Source organism: Emydura macquarii, unplaced genomic scaffold (genome assembly GCF_026122565.2).
Source record: "Emydura macquarii macquarii isolate MOO-44397 ecotype Brisbane River unplaced genomic scaffold, CSIRO-AGI_Emac_v2 contig_2448, whole genome shotgun sequence".
Classification (NCBI taxonomy): domain Eukaryota; kingdom Metazoa; phylum Chordata; order Testudines; family Chelidae; genus Emydura; species Emydura macquarii.
The window spans coordinates 3,296,925-3,317,262 of record NW_027132585.1 but is presented as its reverse complement, the minus strand read 5'-3'; the positions used below and the strand labels follow the sequence as shown (position 1 = coordinate 3,317,262).

The 20,338-nt window shown below is 43.0% G+C and overlaps 1 protein-coding gene across 2 annotated transcripts in view; it reads left to right on the top strand.

The window, feature by feature from the left end:
• The window catches only part of ANAPC4 (anaphase promoting complex subunit 4), a 37,651-nt gene that overhangs the window by 2,837 nt on the left and 14,476 nt on the right, over positions 1-20,338 (top strand). For both annotated transcript variants that reach the window (XM_067562559.1, XM_067562560.1), the window contains 14 exons: positions 1,260-1,334; positions 1,496-1,522; positions 1,609-1,653; positions 10,931-11,015; positions 11,525-11,635; positions 12,322-12,405; positions 12,647-12,733; positions 13,675-13,739; positions 13,835-13,877; positions 13,977-14,053; positions 14,533-14,633; positions 14,707-14,758; positions 17,026-17,081; positions 17,698-17,744. In XM_067562559.1, coding sequence (XP_067418660.1) covers positions 1,260-1,334; positions 1,496-1,522; positions 1,609-1,653; positions 10,931-11,015; positions 11,525-11,635; positions 12,322-12,405; positions 12,647-12,733; positions 13,675-13,739; positions 13,835-13,877; positions 13,977-14,053; positions 14,533-14,633; positions 14,707-14,758; positions 17,026-17,081; positions 17,698-17,744 — 955 coding nt within the window. The remainder of the gene's footprint in view (positions 1-1,259; positions 1,335-1,495; positions 1,523-1,608; positions 1,654-10,930; positions 11,016-11,524; positions 11,636-12,321; positions 12,406-12,646; positions 12,734-13,674; positions 13,740-13,834; positions 13,878-13,976; positions 14,054-14,532; positions 14,634-14,706; positions 14,759-17,025; positions 17,082-17,697; positions 17,745-20,338) is intronic.

Below are 20,338 nucleotides of genomic sequence, written 5' to 3'. Positions count from 1 at the left end.
TGAGCTAGTATTGACTTGCATAATTGCTGCTCAGATTACCTAATGGTGCTGTTCTATCAATATCAAATTTATTGCTGTAATCTGCTCCATTGTACCTGAATAATGGAAGGTGTTAAATTAAAATATTATTTTATCCCCATTTTTAAGAATTTTAGTGATTTATTTTTAATGCATTTATGGAAGACCCAGAGCTATTGGAAGTACTGTCTTCATTACTTCAGTTCCCCCACTGTCTTCAAGTTGTTTGCCATTAGTTGTAAATCGTGTTTCCATTTGCTCTATGACAACTGCACAAATCTGATCTGTACCCTCCATAGTTACACAAGCTATAGGGAAAGTTGGAGGCATCCTTGCCCACATTTCTGTGTCTTCACAAACCCTCCTACGCTGGCTGTATTAAAAGCCTAAGAAATTCCATAAACAAACATTTTGTTTAAAAGGGATTAAGGCTAAGTAAGTGTGACATTCTTCCCCATCCCCTCAAACACAAACCCTGAACCAGCAAGGAAATAAAAGATATCCCCTAATTTACAGTAGCCTGATGCCCTCACGGCCTATTTCCAGACTCAGCATCTTCATAAGAAACTTCCTGTACCTTCAGCATAATGTATTGTGGGTTCCTTAATCTCTCCTTACAGTATAATACATAACTTTAATTGAAACCACATGTTTCCACCATAAACATGTAGCACGTTGGACCCATATGTTAACCTAAAATGAAGTTGTAATTAAGGCTTTGCTTTAGATTGAGGAGTTTCTGTTGATTTCAGGGGGGTTTGGATCGGCCCATAGACACCTGATAGGAAATATTCAAAGCTTTTTAGGGCAGGAGAAGTGAACATGTGTGTGCGTGTGCATGCATGTGTGTGTGTTTGTACAATGTCTAGCACAGTGTGGTCCTGTGCTCCAGGCCCCTTGACCCTGCTGTAATACAAATAATAATGATGGAAAATTTTGGAGGCAAACCACTGAACCAGCAAATATAAACTTGTACTTCACCTTTCTATTTGGGAAACACTAAGTCAAGAGAAGAGGATATAAAAACTAAAAAAAAAAAAGCTCATTAGCCACCATGTTTGTGTTTTTAAAGGTCTATATTTAGAAAACTAAAAATATGCTTGTGAGATTTATAACTCTTTGAACATATGTGGTATGTTAAGTCTAAACTACTACCTGGCATTTACAATTTTTTTTTTGGTACAACTTTTAAAGTCTAGCAGCGAAGGCAAAGAGATTGTTAATCGTTTCTTCTTTTTCAGTGTTCTCACTTCATTTTATAATGCTGAGGATGAGTCAAATCTTCTCCTGCCTAAATTACCTGCATTGCCAAAAAAGTAAGTGTTAGATTAAAAAGCCTAAAAATCTTAATTTGTCATTTGCTGTCATCTTCTGGGTTCTTTATGTTTAATAGCACACAACTGTTCTGAAGTAAATGAGAAGACCTCTTTTATTGAAGGCACTTATTTTCTCAAACTTTATTTTGACTTCAATTTAGCTACAGTACCACAGCAAAAATCTTCAGGTAAGAACTGATGACTTCCTATGTCTTTTTATAATGATGCTTATGATTGTATATAGGTTACCATAATCACATTTTTATATTTTTAGTGAAGAAAAATCAGATGAGATTATGAAGCTCTTGGGTGATGTAAGGTAATTATTGTTCTTTGAAATCTGTAAAATAGCAGAAAGTTCGGATTTAAAGTAATTTGTAATTTTTATTTTTTTTCTTAATGGTGACCTACGAACGGGTTGGGGGGAAGTTTTTTGTTTTTCATAAAATGTAAAGAAGGGTTTAATGGAATCAAGTCTCTCTCTTTTTGCTGGAAGGCTCCTTTAAGGAATATAGAACTGGAGTAGGATCTTTATGGACAGGAACAGTTGAATTTTTCACAGAAAGCTTTCTTTTAAATTGTTAAACCAAAATGTTATGTAGTCTGATAAAGAATCCCTTCACTTCTCAACTGATCGTTTAAATTTTTTGTGATGTCATAGTTCAGCTAATTCTCCATTCCTCCAAAGAATCCACCAGCAAAAAAATAAATAAAAAAAATCAGACCTGGTTTATGAACATTAACCATACAAATTCTTATAAAAAACACCCTTTGTCTCATTGGCAGTGTAAGAATACTTTAAAGCTCACTTTAAAGTCACTTTAAAGCTAGTTTATTTAAAAGAAATGGAAGTGTTGAGTATTCTTTAAAACGATTTTCCCTTCCTTTGTCTCCCCCATGTGCACTTTGGATAGGTCCTCTTCTTAGGCTAGAGGAATATGCTATCAAACATACCATCAGTGCTTTAAAAAAAAAAAGCTAATAGTTGCTTCTTCCTCTTCTTTTAATATAGTCAGAAAAAAGATCTCCGTTGGCTTGTTTTTGCAGGGAATTGTTTTGTTTGTTACTTCAGCTAGGCCTGAAACCGCTTGGAGACATGAAAAAAGCTTATTCCATTTAAAATTACAGGGTCAGATTCAGCCTCATCGTAGGGCAATGCAACTCCATTGACATCTATGAAATTGCGCAAACTTACAAGATGGCTAAATTTAACTCTGATTCTGAAACCTATTTAATTAAAGAGAGGGTCTTTTTCTTTAAGGTAATGTATTTATAAGTAGATTTTCTTTTCTTTGTGAATTAAATAAGACGCAGCTAGAGGCAGCATAGTTTGGGGGCTGAACACCTGAATTCTGAACTTACTTATGGACTTGCTGTGTGACGTAACCGTTTTGTTTTTGCTTTCCCATTGGTAAAATGAGGTATTCCAGTGGTATTGCAAGGAATAATCAAAGGTGTTACAAGGTTTTGAAGATCTAAATCTTTACACAAGTACTAATATTAATTCTAAAGAGTAGATGTTTCCTCTTACAGTGAATTTGTAAGGTTTCTTTATTCTGCCACTGACCTTCTGGGTGACCTTGGGCAAGTCACGTCACATCTCTGTATCTCAGTATCCCCATCTATAACATTAGGGTGTAGTGTTTTGAGATCTACTGATGAAAAGTGCCATATAAGAGCCTTAGGTAAGTTAGCAACATTGTGAGTTAGGTGTAGGAGGTTGTCTGATGGCCTCTCCTTCCCTCCATCATCATTTTACTTTTTTTTTTTTTTTTAATCTAAGCCTCTGGTCTGTTTGTAAAGAGAGGTCCTAGGGCACAAAGAAATCAAGTCCACTATAATGTTCATACCAAGCTGAACACTTTGTTACTGTATTGATGAGTATTATCTCAATTTTAATGGAATCATTTTTCTCTTGTTAGTTTTACTTAAGAGCACCTATATATTAAGAGGAATTTATAAATACCATAAAAACTAAATGTAAAGGAGCATGTAAAGCATTAGTAGCTACTTCTATTTTATACTTTACTTTATCTATACGGATTGTCTCTACGCAAAAAAATAAATGAACACAAATCAGACATCAGGAATGATAACATTAAAAAACCAGTAGGAGAGCTCGTCAATCTCCCTGAACACTCAGTAACAGACTCGAAAGTTGCCATACTTCAAAAACAAACTCCAGCGTGAAACTGCAGAGCTAGAACTCGTATGCAAACTTGACACTATCAGACTAGATCTGAATAGAGACTGGGAATGACTAGTCCACTACAAAAAACAATGTTCCCTCTTTTGACATTCACACCTTCTCATCAACTGTTGTGAATGGCCTCATCCGCCCTGATTGAATTTACCTCATTAACACTTGCCCTCCTCACTGTGATGTAACTCACCCATCCTTGCATATGTATATATACCTACCAAATTGAAGTTTCCACTTCATGCATCCGATGAAGTGGGTTTCTGCCCACAAAAGCTTATGCCCAAATAAATTTGTTAGTCTTTAAGGTGCCACAGGACTCTCGCTGTTCTACTTTATAGAACACTATAGCTACTATTAATTTATGTTACAGTAATGCAGTAATAGTAATACCTAGGCACAATGGCATCCTAATTGCTGTATTATAAAACATAGTAAGAGAGATCCCCTATCCCAAAGAGTTTACAGTACAAATGGACAGACAAAGGATGGAAGAGGAAACATAGGCGCAGAAAGATGAAGTGAGTGGTCATAAGTCACACAGCAAGTTAGTATTTAGAACCAAGAATAAAATGCCAGTCTCTCAGGCCTGTCCACTAGATGAGGTTCCCTCTTCTGTTGCTGTTCTCATTGGTGCTTTTTCTCAGCTGTTACATTTGTTTTCAATTTTCATTGCATTTGAAATTGAGCTGAGCAGTGCCATTGTGTGACTGCAGGTGACATATTCAGAGTTAAATTAGAGTCAAATTAGCTGCATATGAGAGAAGATTTAAAAGAGTAAATATGTTATTGTCTACTCTTTAGAAAGTAGATTGCTAATTAGGATTTGTGTGTGTATAAATCATATTAGATATTATGTGGTGGAAAAACATTTATCTATATTAATGGCATTGGAACTAGGAACTTTTTTGTAGAGCTCTTAATTTCTCTGTTTAAACAATATTTTAATTCTCTCTTCGAGTGATTGCTCATATCCATTCCAATGTAGGTGTGTGCGCGCCCCGTGCACAGATTCCCGGAACTTTTTTCCCTAGCAAGCCCCGCATGGCCAGCTCAGGCGCCCCCTGGAGTGCCGCGCTCATGTCGCGGTATAAAGGGCGCTGCTGGCTGCGCGGGTCCCCAGTTCCTTCTTTCCGCCTGTGACGGTTACTGGAACTATCGCCTCTTGCTGTGTGCAAGTAGCTCATTCCCTAGTTGTTTGACTGTTTTCAACGTTTCTTGTTATAGTAGTAGTTATAGAGTTCGTTAGTTTGTAGTTGTAGTGACAAGTTAGAACCCCGGACGGGGTCCTCTTCTGCTGGGAGTCATGCCGGGGTCCACAGGCTTTAAGAACTGTGTCTTGTGTACTAAAGCCTTTCCTATTAGTGACCCGCATGACCGCTGTCTCCGGTGCCTTGGAGAAGAACACCGTCGAGACAAATGTAAGATTTGTAAGTCCTTTAAGCCTCGGACCCAGAAAGAACGAGACGCGAGGCTAAAGGCGATTCTAATGGAGTCGGCGCTCCGTCCAGCTTCCGAGCCGTCCCGGTCTCCGTCGGCACCGAGTGTGTCGTCGGTGCGGAGCGCCCCCCCACCGGCACCGCTTTCGGCACCGCCGCGGGCCTCTAAAGTGGCCAAGAAGACGGCACGGCCTTCGGCCGCACCCAAGATCTCTCTCCGGCCCGCGCAGGGTGGAGGAAGTACGGAGACGCCCCAGCCAAGCGCCGTTGAGATTACTCCGGCACCGGGGTCTCCACGTGGGCTGCCTCCCCCGACTCCTGGTAGTGGGGGAGTGCACCTGCAAGGGCCGTCGACGCCGGAGGCGTTTACTGCGGCACGAGCCCTCATGGCCTTGCCCACGCCTCCGTCCCCCCTCGGCCGAGGGACAAGGGACCCGCGTCTCGGGGCAAACCCGCGCTGGGTGGTCCCGGTGGTTGGAGACGCTCCCAATCTAAGTCTCCTGCCAGACGGTCACGGAGGGTGGAGAGCGTCGGCTCCCCTCCGAGCTCCGACTCTAGGTCGTCGAGCGACTCGGCACCGCGGCACCGTGGGCGGTCCCGAGTCCGTCGCCGGAGCCGCAGATCCAGCTCCGATTCGAGCGGGGACCGGGATTCGGGCTCACGATCTACGGTGCGGAGCCCGTCCCGGCACCGATCGAGGTCACTGTCGGTCGTTTCGAGAGGCAGCGACTCACATCTGGCGGCACCGCCGATCCCGGCACCGACGCCTGCTTCGGCACTGTTGCCGGCTCCGGCACCGGTGCAGCCGGCACCGATGATGGCACCGTTGCAGCCGGCACCGATGATGGCACCGTTGCAGCCGGCACCGGTGATGGCACCGGCACCGACCTCGGGACGGCTGGACTCCCTTCAGCGTCACCATCGTCGGCACCGCTCTCGGTCTCGAGGGGGCAAGCGGCATCGCAAGTCCTCTCGCCGCAGGGGCAGGTCGGGTGCGTCGTCGTCGTCGTCCCCGTCCTCCTCTCATCGCCGGCACCGCAGACGTCGGCACCGGTCCACGTCGTCCTCATCGGACCGCTCCACGCGTCGGCGACATAAGCGACGCACGGGGGGCTCTGGTGACACTAGGGCGGTGCGGCTCCATCAGCCTTCCCTGCAGGCTGCGGGGTGGGCCCAGGGACCTTGGCAGTGGCCGTATTGGGGACCCTGGAATGCCTCTATGCCCCAGGGCTCGGTGTCACTGCATTCTGTGGTGGCCCCCCCAGTCCCCCCGGCCCCTAAGGTTCATGAGCAGGGTTCGGAGGACTCGGACCCTGGGGAGGGACCCTCTTCCGCACCCCTACCCTTCTCTTCCTCATCGTCACCGGATGAGGCAGCAGCAAGGGATCGTAAAGGGCCCCTGTTTGACTTCAGGGCCCACCAAGACCTCCTAAAGAGGGCTGCTGAGAACTTGGGCATGGAGTTTAAGCTCATGTCTGAGGAGGAGGACTCCCTCTTTGGGCCCTCGGGCTCTCTGGGACCCTCCCGGGCGACCTTGCCAGTGCATGACAATGTCATGAAGATAGCGAGGAAGCTGTGGCAGACCCCTTCCTCCCTGCCTTCCACCTCTAAGGGGGTGGAACGGAAATATTATGTCCCCAAGGAACCCTTTGAATTTCTATACAGCCACCCTGCGCCCAGTTCTCTGGTGGTCGATGCGGCCAACCAGAGGGACCGTCAGGGGGGTCAGGGTAGCACCCCTAAGGACAAGGAGGGCCGTAAACTGGACTTGTTCGGGAGGAAGATCTACTCTACTGCGGCGCTGCAGTTTAGAGTAGCGAACCACCAGGCCTTGTTTGGGAAGTATAATAAGAACCTGTGGGCCTCGATGCAGAGGTTTGCTTCCCAGCTGCCCCCTGACCAGGAGGCGGATTTTTCCACGGTTCTGCATGAAGGATCTGCGGTGGCTACCGCTGCGCTGCAGGCGGCTAGCGACGCGGCTGACACAGCCAGTAGGGCAATGGCCTCGGCGGTGGTGGTGCGCCGCTGCTCGTGGCTTCAAGCCTCTGGCCTCACTCGAGGTTCAGCAGGCTATCCAGGACCTGCCGTTTGATGGCCTGGGTCTGTTTTCGGAAAAGACAGACGACAAGCTCCACGCTCTCAAGGACTCTCGGGCCACCCTGAAGTCTCTGGGGTTGTATACTCCTCAGGCCTCCAGGCAGCAGTCCAGACCGCAGGTCCAAGGGCAACCACCGCCCCCGCCCAGGCCGGCTCCTCGACCACCCCAGCAGAGGAGGGGTCGTGAGCGCTACCGCGGTCCCAGCAGGGGAGGCCGTCAGGGGTCCTCTGCGAGGGGCCAGCATGGGCCTGCAAAAGGGGGTAATCAGCCTAATAAACGTTTTTGACCCAGAGCAGGAGGGTAGTACTCTTCCTTCTCTCTGGGATCCTGGTCGGCCGTTTGGGGACAGGCTTCGCCCTTTTCTTTCAGAATGGGAAGCCATCACTACGGACCGCTGGGTCCTGGAGGTGATTGCTAAAGGGTATGCCCTCCAGCTTACAACCTCCCCTCCCAACACCCCCCAAGGCTGTCCCACATTGGGGATCCGGCCTCGGTTCAGCTCCTGGTGCAGGAGATTGGGTCGCTCCTCACGTTGGGGGCAGTGGAGGAAGTCCCACTGGCCGAAGAGGGCAGGGGCTTTTATTCTAAGTATTTCTTAATCCCCAAGGCGAAGGGAGGCCTTAGGCCCATTCTGGACCTCCGTGGCCTAAATAGATATATTAGGCGAGTTAAGTTTCGTATGGTCTCTCTCGCCACTATCGTTCCGGTCCTTGACCCAGGGGATTGGTATGCCGCCCTGGACTTGAAGGATGCATACTTTCACATCTCGATATTACCGGCCCATAGGCGGTTTGTGGTAGCGGGACACCATTATCAGTTTCGGTCCCTACCCTTTGGGCTTTCCTCAGCACCCAGGGTTTTTACTAAGTGCATGGCTGTGGTAGTAGCCCACCTGCGCCGTAAAGGTGTTCAAATCTTCCCTTACCTGGATGACTGGTTAATCAGGGGGAGGTCGAGTGCCCATGTGAGACATAGTCTGTTCCTCACACGCGACTTGTGTGCTAGACTGGGGCTGATTATCAATGAGCAAAAGTCCACACTCACTCCGGTTCAATGTATTGAGTTTATTGGAGCCAGGTTAGATGCAGTACAAGCCAGAGCCTTCCTGCCTCAAGCAAGATTTGAGGCGATGGCAGCCATAATATCGGATCTCCACTTGTCCCCCATGACGACAGCCAGGCACTGCCTGCAGCTGTTGGGACATATGGCGGCTTCTACATATGTAGTGAGACTGGCCCGATTGAGGCTTAGACCTCTCCAGGCGTGGTTGAATTCGGTGTATGTACCACACAGGCATTCTCTAACTAGAGTGGTCCTGGTTCCCCCACAGGTGCTGTCGTCCCTCGATTGGTGGAGGGACCCCAGGGAAGTGATGATGGGAGTCCCCTTCAGAGAGTTCACCCCATCTGTGACGCTCATCACAGACGCATCCGATCGGGGATGGGGAGCCCACATTTCTCACGATCAGGGCACCCAAGGGCTTTGGTCTCTGGAGGAGAGAGCTCTGCACATCAATGTGCGCGAGCTCAGAGCAGTCCGGTTGGCCTGCAGGGCCTTCCTCCCCTTCCTCAGGGGCAGAGTGGTCCAAGTCCTTACGGACAATACGGCAGCCATGTTCTACATGAACAGGCAGGGGGGGCACGCTCCTCGGCACTTTGCCAGGAAGCCATTCACCTCTGGAATTTCGCGGTGAGACACGGTTTTCATTTATCTGCCTCTCACCTCCCGGGGGTACGAAACAGCGAGGCGGACCGCCTCAGCAGAGTTTTTCTCCCCGCCACGAATGGTCCTTACACCAGGACATAGTGGCTTCCCTTTTCCAACGGTGGGGTTCTCCCCGTCTGGACCTGTTCGCTACAGCGGAGAACAGGAAATGCCCGAGGTTTTGCTCGCTCAGGGGTCGCGAGCCGGGCTCTCTGTCCGATGCCTTTTTGGTTCCCTGGACAGGGGAGTTAATGTATGCTTTTCCCCCTGTCCCGCTCCTGCCCCAAGTCCTCCTAAAGATCAAGAGGGACAGGGCGGACGTTATACTGATTGCTCCAGCGTGGCCGAAGCAGCATTGGTACAGCATGCTGCTCGACCTCTCCATCACCGAACCGATTCCGCTACCCAGACGGTGCGACCTGATCTCCCAGGACCATGGGAGATTGTTGCACCCCGACCTGACCTCCCTCCACCTTACCGCCTGGAGACTTTGTGGCTGACGGAGGGAGAGAGGGCCTGTTCTATGCAGGTTCAACAGGTCCTCCTGGGCAGCAGGAAGCCGTCCACGCAAGTAACATACAAAGCTAAGTGGCGGAGGTTTTCGGGGTGGGCAGAAGCGAGAGGGTTACACCCTAGCATCTCCCCTATTCAGGCCATCCTGGAGTACTTACTGCAGCTTAAACTGCAGGGCCTGGCTTTGGCCTCCCTCAAGGTCCACCTGGCAGCCATCTCGGCCTTCCACCAACCCATGAAGGGCCGCTCCCTGTTTTCTCACCCTATGTCGGTGAGGTTCCTTAAAGGGGTGGAGAGGACTTTCCCTCAGGTGCGGGACCTGGTGCCACCCTGGGACCTCAACTTGGTCCTCAACGGGCTGATGGGTCACCCATTCGAGCCCTTGGCTACATGCTCCCTTCTACTCTTGTCATGGAAGGTGGCCTTCCTAGTGGCTATCACCTCGGCCAGAAGGGTCTCCGAACTGAGGGCGTTAACCTCGGAGCCCCCCTACACGGTTTTTTATAAGGATAAGGTCCGGCTGAGGCCTCACCCGGCTTTTATGCCTAAGGTGGTGTCTCAGTTCCACTGTAACCAGGACATTTTCCTTCCTGTGTTCTTTCCCAAACCCCATGGGTCGGAGGAGGAAAGGAGGGGACATTCGCTGGACGTCAGGCGAGCCTTGGCCTTCTATCTCGAGAGGACCAAGCCTTTCCGGAAGTCGACACAGCTCTTCGTGGCTGTGGCGGATAGGATGAAGGGCTTGCCTGTCTCCACCCAGCGCATCTCCAAGTGGATTACTGCCTGCATTAAAGCATGCTATGAGCAGGCAGGAGTACCCCTCCCAGGGCCGGTGAGAGCACACTCCACTAGGGCCCAGGCTTCTTCCGCAGCCTTTCTAGAGAGGGTTCCCCTGCAGGACATCTGCAGGGCAGCGACCTGGTCGTCAGTCCATACGTTCACGTCGCATTACGCCATCGTGGAACAAGCAAGGGAAGACGCAGGGTTCGGCAGAGCCGTGCTGTCTAGAGCAGGTCACCGATAACTCCTACCCTCCTCCAAGGTACGGCTACGCAATCACCTACATTGGAATGCATATGAGCAATCACTCGAAGAGAGAAAACAAGGTTACTTACCAGTAACTGTTGTTCTTCGAGATGTGTTGCTCATATCCATTCCAAACCCACCCCCCGTCCCCGCTGTCGGAGTTGGCAGAAAGAAGGGACTGGGGACCCGCACAGCCAGCAGCGCCCTTTATACCGCGACATGAGCGCGGCACTCCAGGGGGCGCCTGAGCTGGCCATGCGGGGCTTGCTAGGGAAAAAAGTTCCGGGAATCTGTGCACGGGGCGCGCACACACCTACATTGGAATGGATATGAGCAACACATCTCGAAGAACAACAGTTACTGGTAAGTAACCTTGTTTTTTGTATTTTAAATTTTCATTTTGTTTTGATGTTAGCTATATATTGGCGATCATCGGAAAATCTGTAGTGTGAAGATTTCTTTTAAATATTAAATCCTAAGACTAGGTATTCATATGTAATAGAAACAGTCAACTAGTGACTTATAGGCTAAGCGTGTCACTATCCAGTAAAAATGGATTTTTTTCCCCCAATTTGGAGAAATTGCTGAGTAGTTTCTGTGCCTTATTTGTTTTCAGGCTAAATGCCCTTGTCCTTGGAGGCAGTTCTGGATTAATTGAGATTTATGCTTATGGAATGTACAAGATTGCTACAGTAACAGGGGTATGTATTGTTTGTTTATTTGGTTTTGTTTTTTTAACTTTCCATGTCATTTCTCCTCTTAAAATACATTTTGTTATTTAAATGCAGTTTTTAGTTCATCTTTGGGAGTGTAAAGTTTTGCAACTTCAACATGTCAGTATTACTATGTTTAAAACCCAAAGAGAGGGATAGTTGTGTGGTTTTGATTTTGCTGTTTGTATTTTTGTTTTTTGTTTTTCACTTTGGAAAACTTCAAATCTGGTATCGTTTGAAACAAAGTGCACTAATCTAATACTGATTATCCAAAATAAAACATTAAATATACATTTTTGTTTCCCCTCAATAGCTGAGACTTTTGTTTCTCTTTTCAGTTGGTATTTACACAGAAATAGAATGCAGTTTCTGTATGAAATAAGGGCATATATTTAGTTCATCAATGAATAAATCAGTGTAGTTAGCATATGTACTTGTACCTAGAGGGCTATTAAGAAAACAAGATACTCTATCACCTTCATATTGGACTCTTCTAGGTGGCAGGTTCTTGCCTTGGATTATGCTTGTCTAGTGATTTGAAATCACTATCGGTCATTACAGAGGTGCAAGTTTCCCCAGACAGTGCACCAGAGATTACATATTTTCAAGTGAGTAAAAAGAAAATTGCAAGTGCACAAATAGTGGTGTTTTCTAAATGTTCTGTTAAAATATTAAAACTACTTATTACTAACCATATCAAACAATTCTAATATATTGCCCTCATTTCTATTTACATAATGACAAACATTATTTTTATTTCCACCATCTCTAAAGTTCATTTAATATTTAGTTCTTCATGTTGATGCAAGTTGTGATATGTGATTAACAGTGATGAAGCTCTGAAGTATTTGCATTTTTCTGAACACCCATATTCTAAAACCTTTTTACATACTGTCTCCTTTCTGCCAAACTAACAACTAAACAATTTCACTACTCAGTATTATATTGACTCAGATTGCTAAACCTTTCTATACTGACACAATTTAACAATCCTGCACTTAAGACCTCAGTTAGTCTGTGTCTGTTGCATTGCCTCTATGCCAATCAAAACACACAATACTAGTATCAGATTTCTAAGATGGTATATAACAAGAATTGGCATGCATGTCTTAAGGAAATGTCTGCTTCAACTGTGATCTAAACAATCATTTTATCTGTTGAGTTGAAAAGAGGGAAAATATTTTAAAATGGAGAATGGACAAGTTTTTGTGGTTTGTTTTTTGCCTTAATGCAAATGCAGTCTATCATTACTGAAAATAAAAAGATCATCTATCACTTGTCTTGCATAATGCAGCTGGACACTAGACTGCTATCAGTTTATTTACCTGAGGTAACTCGAATGGCCAGGAAATTTACTCATATTTCAACTCTCCTACAGGTACAGTTTTTTGTTTTGACTTTTTTTTTTTTTTTTAATACCACAATTATTACAGGCATTGGATTTTTGTTAACCCTATTAGTATAAAATGCTCACTTACTTATGGATTTAGGTTGATTTTTAAGTTAATATAGAGCACAGTTTTAGAAATGTAAGGAGAAGATTCTTATGAGAAGAACATATGAATGTTTAGTATGAATTTTAAAAAATTCATTGCACTAACTTTGTATTTGTGTTGCAGTATATAAAGTTGTCATTGACGTGTATGTGTGAAGCATGGGAAGAAATATTGATGCAGATGGACTCGCGTTTAACCAAATTTGTACAGGTATTGTGGTATAAGCAGTTTGGGAAAGGCAGACAATGAATAGCTTTCTTATTTATATTAAATTATTTCATATATCAGTTCTTTTTCTTTCTTGTATAATGAACAAGTATTACAGGATAATGGTCTCTGTAAATTCAGAGGCAAGCCGGAGTCCATTAGTAATTAATGTTTGTCAAGTGCTTTGAAGTTGAAAAAGCATTGTTTGAGAGTTAAATAATAATTTTCTGTGGCTAGTCCAATGATGATGTTATATCAATTGACCACTGTAAATCTCATTATTTTAATGGATTCACGTTCATGCAGTAGTGTTGGCTGCCCACTAATATAATTTTTGGCTGGTTGCTTTTTCATTAGATTTTTGTTTTCTACCACACTGAATATACTTCTATCAATGACTGACCAGCCTACCCATGAAAGTGTACAACTTGAGCAGCATGTGTTCACTCTTAATTTGCAAGTGGCTAAAGTTGAATTCTTTTTTATAAGCAAATAATTTCCTGGTACAAATTCCAATAATCATAACTATTGAACTGCAGTACCTGGAGCCCAGTTCATCTCACTGGCTCTACTTCAAGTGGGGAAAAAGCACAGGAGAAAATGTGTAAGGGAGCTATCAATGAGATGCTGTTGGAGTGGTTTAACTTTTGTAATCCTTGTTAGTATTTAACAAACACACACACATTCTAAAAAAAATTGTTTTGTAACATTAATTTTTATTAATTCAAAATCTATGTTCAAAGCTCTTATCACTAATGGAATAAATGTGATAGTAGTGAACATTTTTTCCTATTTTAATCATTGAATTTCCAATGATCAAAAATGCATTTTCAATGATGTATTTTGTTTCTCTGTATTTTAAATGAGGTGTTTGCAATTCTAAGGTAGTAAATTGGTAATTAAATAAAAATCATCAATTTATTTCACTAATTTTGGATTAACAGGAAAAGAACACAACCACTTCTGTACAGGATGAGTTTATGCAGCTGCTTTTGTGGGGCAAAGCAAGGTAGTTGCTGCTTGGTTTTTTTATATTCCAGTTTAAAATTGTAAATGCATATGCAGATTAAAGGAAAAACACTTACTTTAATTTTTGTCACTTAGCCTTGAACTTCAAGCACTTTTAATGAACCAACTAACAGTAAAGGTATGGTAATGCTTAATGTCTTTAAATGGTCTATTTCAGTATATATCCTAACAATGTCCTATTAATATACTGTAATGAAGCATGTCTCTTTTCTATCAGGGTTTAAAAAAGCTTGGTCAATCCATAGAGTCTTCCTATTCCAGTATACAAAAGTTAGTCATAAGTCACTTGCAGAGGTATGTCATATAACACCTAATAAATTACAGAGATAAATTTATTAGTAAACATTCGTTTAAAAGAAACGGGGGCCAACAAAAACTTAACAGCACTTCTTGCTATGATCATGCAAAGTTTAGTTTGTTGTTTTGTGACCTCAGAAAACTATAAAATGTAATTTAAATATTAACTTCCTAAAACACTGTAAGGGAATAAGTACGTGATTTATATAACTGATTAGTGCTAGAAAAGCCTAATACTGTACAGGAGATGTGCTATAACTGATGGTAGGGCTGGGGGCTGTGATTCAAAAAAGTAGGTAACACTTTTTGGACAGAATGTTTGATCTCTGTAAAATGAGGATAGTGATAGATTTCAAAGAACTTTACAAAGTATGTATGAGAAAGTGCTATATTAGAGTAAGATATTTATTTATAAAAATATTTCAATTAAACAATGAGTCTCCACTTAATTGAGAAATTTTGCTTTTCTATGATAGTGGCTCTGAGGCATTGTTGTACCATTTGAGTGAACTGAAAGGAATGGCATCATGGAAACAAAAATATGAGTCTCTTGGACTAGACTCAGCAGGAATTGAAGGTACAGTAATTGGCTCACTACTCATCACTCTGATGTTCATTTTGAAAACTAAAATGGGTTGCTCTCTTTGCAGATGCTATTACTGCTGTGGGCTCCTTCATCTTGAAAGCAAATGAGCTTCTTCAGTAAGTATTTATCTGAAGAATTGCAACACAATTTTATTTTCAAATATCAAAATGTAACACACAGCTGAACTGAATGAAGATTTTTCTAATGATGTCATTTTATGTATTAGAAGAATCTAGTCCTGTAACTGTCCTACCACCTCCTTTATTTAAAACATAACTGAAGTGATTTAGTGAGATATTGGAGTAATGAATAGGGCCACCAAAAAGAGTTCTTAGGAAAAGAAGAAATATAACTGGTACAATTAATGCTATTTTTTCCAAAAGACCTGAGTGTCTATAGTGCAAGTACCAATTTTGTAGACACTGGGGTCCTTTGGAAAAAATAGCATGTGATCATGTCATTGGAGACTATCGTAATGCCCATGCACAAGGGGTCGAATTAAGGTTGCCCAGGCAACCTTTGTTTTGGCATTTACTACCTTTTGAGGGCTTGACTTTGCAGCTTTAATAATGGTAAATTTTTTCCTAGCTAAATTTATGGGTAATATAAAAATTTTGTTATTGTTTACTCCATAGTTCACATTTCAACAAAATTGGTTCTCGTAATGAGTAATTTCCCATGACCAGAGTAGTTTTAATCTTAGGTAAATATTCACTTTTTTTATATTTTCCTTTCACATAGTTTGTCTATGCGCCATATCCTAGGTGTAAAAAAAAAACCTGAAAAAATAGAAATTCCATTAGGTGGTGGCATTTTGATACCCACATGGTCATCAGTAGGGTTGGAACCTTTAGATCCTTGGTCAGTTGAGGTAATGGAGTAATAGCAGTAGTAAGCAGTTACTGTCTGTATTAACCAGCATTACAAGAAGATGAGACGTACATTTTGCCAATGGGTTTCACAGATATTTGCTGACAAAAGAGGAATGGTGAGACTTGGGAATCTTGAGTTCCATTCCAAGCTCTGGAGGGGAGTGTGGTGTAGTGGTTAGACATTTCTGTCTGTTCTCCCAGGTGTAACCCCTTCTGTCCCATCCCCTCCAAACCTATCTTAGTCCTTTATCTCTCCCATCCTGGCTCTTTGTCCCAGTCTCATTCTCTTTGCTTACCAAGACGCCACTCCTCAGATTTTTCATCCTAGTCCATCTCCTTGCCCAGCCAGTTCTAGTCTCCCCTTCTGGGCTTGCTTTTGGAGTCCCAGTCTTCTGCTGACTTCCAGTTTTATTTAGTTCCACACTGTTAGTGCCAGTCACCTGTCTCATACTTCTCTAGCCTTCCCCAGCTCCTTGTTCTATCTCTCTCCCACTTTCCGCCCTCTCACTGAGTCCTGGTCTCCCTCTCTGGGCTCCTCATCTAATTTCAGTCTCCTGCTCCCCATCCTGTCCCTGGTTCACTGCTCCAGGCTTTTTGCCCATCCAGTCCCTGCAGCACCTTCTATATGATCTATGTATTGTTCTTTCCACACCTCCAGTTACCAGTTTTTCTCCTCTTTGGTCCTAGTCTCTCTAAACTTCTTGTCCCAGTCTACTCCTTTCCCTCCCTCCTGTCTGGCTTTTATCCCCTCTGCATTTGAATCAAATGGCTTCCTCCTCAACACTGTTGGATGTTAGCAGTGGATTGTTCAGAGCACAGAAGAGACAGAGTTCTCTGCTGTCAGTTCCAGTGGTTGGCCTGGAGCACCAATTACAAGAAAATTCCAACTTCACCCCTTTAGCCCTGGAATGGCAGGAGGATGCTCCATTGCTCTGTGGGGATGGTACATGCACAGTCATGTAATCTGTAGGAGATGTGAGAGGATGGAGCATGCTTAGTGAGGATGGAATCTTCAGAGATTTTAGCTGTTAGGCTCTAGCAAGTCTCTACTGAGCATTTGTGAGCTGTGATTCCCTCCCCCCTTCTCCCCTGTTTATTATTTGGCCAAAGGCACACTCCTGACACAGGTACCTGCCCTCCTTCCAAATTTCAAGTCCTTGTTCCAAAACAAGTACCGCTACAACATATCAAAGAAAAGGTCACCAAACTCTCTTAACTGGGGAAATGCATTTTCCCTTAGTCTCGTGTTCCAAAATGGCTGAACCATTTTGGCTGAAATTTTCCAGAACAATCCAGCCTGAGGCACACGTTTGGGAAACTGCTCAAACAGTTACAGTCTGGCAAGGTTATAAACAACTGAAAGAAATCTTGTAATGAGAAGTTTAAGACCAGCTTAATAATAGGCATTGCTACCAGCCCCACCTATAATACAGATAGAACTTCTGCATAAATTTGCAACTTGTGGTCTTTGTATAGATCAAATCTTTTACCATTTTCTTTCTTTTATACAGAGTTATAGACAGCAGTATGAAAAACTTCAAAGCATTTTTCCGATGGCTGTATGTGGGTAAGCTTAATTATATCCTAAGTATTTCATAGCCACTTTATATTTTAATTAATCACTTTGGAATTATCATAGCATATCAGGATTCGTGTCAAAATATTTGCCTATAGGTAATCTGTGGAATTGACTTCTAACAAATTTAGTTACCCAGTGTGATAAGATCCTTGATGGCTTTTTAAAAAAGAAATTAAATGATGAAAAGAGCCAGTATTATATTTAAATATTGACATGTTGGCAAAGAATAGATTGATTAAATCCAGTTGTGGAGCTGGTATTATGATTATCTGTTTATTGCCATACTGGAAATTCATACAAGTTTAAAGAGACTTTTTTCCTTATATATAATATAATAAAGGGCCGGTGAAAGAAATTTCTGGCTATGGTTTATGTCTGTATATTAACAGTGGCAGCTCTTGGCCAGTCTAAATGAAGAGCAGTCACTTAATTGAGGAATCATTCTTTCCCCTTATTTCAAAACCTATATTAATACTGAATCATACTAATAAATAAAACCCAAGGAGCCTTGTCCCCTGTGCTAGTCAATATTGCATCTGAAGACCTTAGGGAAATTTTGAGTGTATTGGAAAAATAACATTTTTGCTATTATCATTTTCCCCAGCCATGTTGCGGATGTCAGAAGATCATGTTCTTCCAGAGCTGAACAAGGTAGTAGTAACAACTTCTTAGTAGGTGCCTTTTATAATATTGCAATATTAAGTTTAATTCTGAGGGTAGCCAGTGGTATAATAAAGAACAAAAATGAACTTTTTTTAGGATTGTTTCTTTGAAATAAATAAAATTTTAATTTTAAAAATAATGCTGTCCATGCTAGTCCTTTGGGATAATTAATGTGCAACTGAGGACACTTAACACAATATCAGCTGTAATGTGGTCAGCCTTATGTCTATTACTCTTTTAAGAAAATTCTCACTTTTGTTTTTGAGGTTGAGTAATCAGTGTATGCTGACAACTTTAGTGACCTGGCAGTATTGTAGATCTATTTACCTCTTGAAAGAGGCTTACTCTCTGCTCCCCTCTCCAGTGGTGCCCCTTGGCCATGACTGGGGTGTTTACTTCCACCCTTCCCCTCAGCATTGCTTCTGTTTCTTTAGATATAAGCTAATATCACTGTTGTTGCATGATCTTCTCTACAGCAGTCCTTTAGACACCACACAAAAGCAGTTGCTGCCCATGTAAACTTTTACTAATGTGGTGCTTTGTGTTTGATTTTACTTTGTCTTTGAAGAAAGTTGTTGCTTCCCAGTATTCTTTACCAGAAAAATTGCCACACTGCTGCTATTAAGGTGCATTGTATAGAATCATAGAAACAGGGCTGGAAGGGACCTTGAGAGATCATCTAATCTCCTGCGCTGAGGCAAGAGCAAGTATACCTAGATAATCCCTGACAGGTGTTTCTTTAACCTGTTTTTTAAAGTCTCCAGTGATTGTGGATTCCACAACCTCCCTTGGAAGCCTGTTAAGGTGCTTAACTATCCTTATAATAAGAAACCTAAGGACATGTCTTCTACATTCTACATGTCAATCTACATTATGCTAGTTAAGTTACATAAATAACGTAATTTAAGTCACTGTCCCTTAGATCGTCTTGTAGCAGTGTCCATACTACGCTATGTCAGTGGGAGAGGCTCTCCTGTTGACATAGCTTCCATTTCTCATTGAGGTGGATTACAAAGATCTATGGGAGAATGCTCTTCCATCAACTTAGCACGTCTTCACCAGACCTGCTAAATCAATGCCGCTGCATCAATGGCAACGGTGCCAGTTTAGTGTGGTAGTAAAGATGTGCCCTGAGTCTCCCTTGCTGCAGATTAAGCTCATTACTTCTCATTCTACTTCCAGTAGACATGGAGAACAATTGATCGCTGTCCTCTTTGCAACAGCCTTTAACATATTTAAAGACTTATCCGTTCCCCCCTTCAGTCTTTTCTCAAAACTAAACATGCCCAGTTTTTTAAATCTTTCCTCATGGGTCATTGTTTCTAAGCCTTTTTATCATTTTTGTAGCTCTCCTCTGGACTCTATCTAGTATGTCTACCTCTTTTTTTCAAGTGTGGTGCACAGAACTGGACACAATACTCCAACTGAGGCTTCACCAGTGCTGATTAGAGTGGGATAATTACCTCTTGTATGTTACATGTGACACTCCTATTAATACACCACAGAATGCTATTTGCCTTTTTGGCAAACAAGGCAAACTTTTTAGGCTACAAGGGCATCACATTGTTGACTCATTCAATTTGTGATCCAGTATAATCTCCAGATCCTTTTCAGCAATACTATTGCCCAGTCACTTATTCCCCATTTTGCAGTTGTACATTTGATTTTTTTCCTTCCTAAGTGTATGCTTTGCATTTGTCTTTATTGAATTTTATCTTAATCAATTTCAGACTAATTTTCTAATTTGTCAAGGTCGTTTTGAATTCTAATCCTGTCCTCCAAAGTGCTTGTAACATCTTCCAGCTCAGTGTCATTTGCACATTTTATAAGCATGCTCTCTATTTCATTATCCAAGTCATTAAGGAAAATATTGAATAGTACCAGACACAGGATAGACCACTATGGGACCCTGCTAGTTACATTCTCCCATTGATAATTGCTTTTTGAGTATGGTCTTTCAAACAGTTATGCACCCACCTTGTAGTCATTTCACCTGGGCCACATTTCCCGGGTTTGTTTATGAGAATGTCATGTGGGACTGTGTCCAAAGCCTTACTAATACCAATGTAATCACATCTATATACTCCTCCCTATCCACTAGGCCAGTAACCCAGTCAAAGAAGGCAATTAAGTTGTTTTGGCTTGATTTATTCTTGATGAATCAATGAACACTATTACTTATTTTACCCTGTTATCCTCTAGCTGCTTACAAATTGACTGTTTAATAATTTTGTTCCAATATGGTTCCAGATATTGATGTTAGGCAGACAGACTGGTCTATAATTCCCCAGGTTCTCTTTATTTCCCTTTAGATACTTTAGGTATTATGTTTGCCCTTCATCAGTTCTCTGGGACCTTACCCATCTTCCATTAATTCTCAAAGATAATTGTGAATGGTTCTGTGATTTCATCCCTCCCCTGACCCCCCAGCTAGTTTCTTAAGTACCCTAGGGTGCATTTTCATCAGGCCTTGCCGACTTGAATACATCTAGCTTATCTAAATAGTCTTTTACCTGTTCTTTCCCTATTGTGACTTGCTACTTTCCCTTTGTTTAATATTAATTGTGTTAGATATCTGGTCA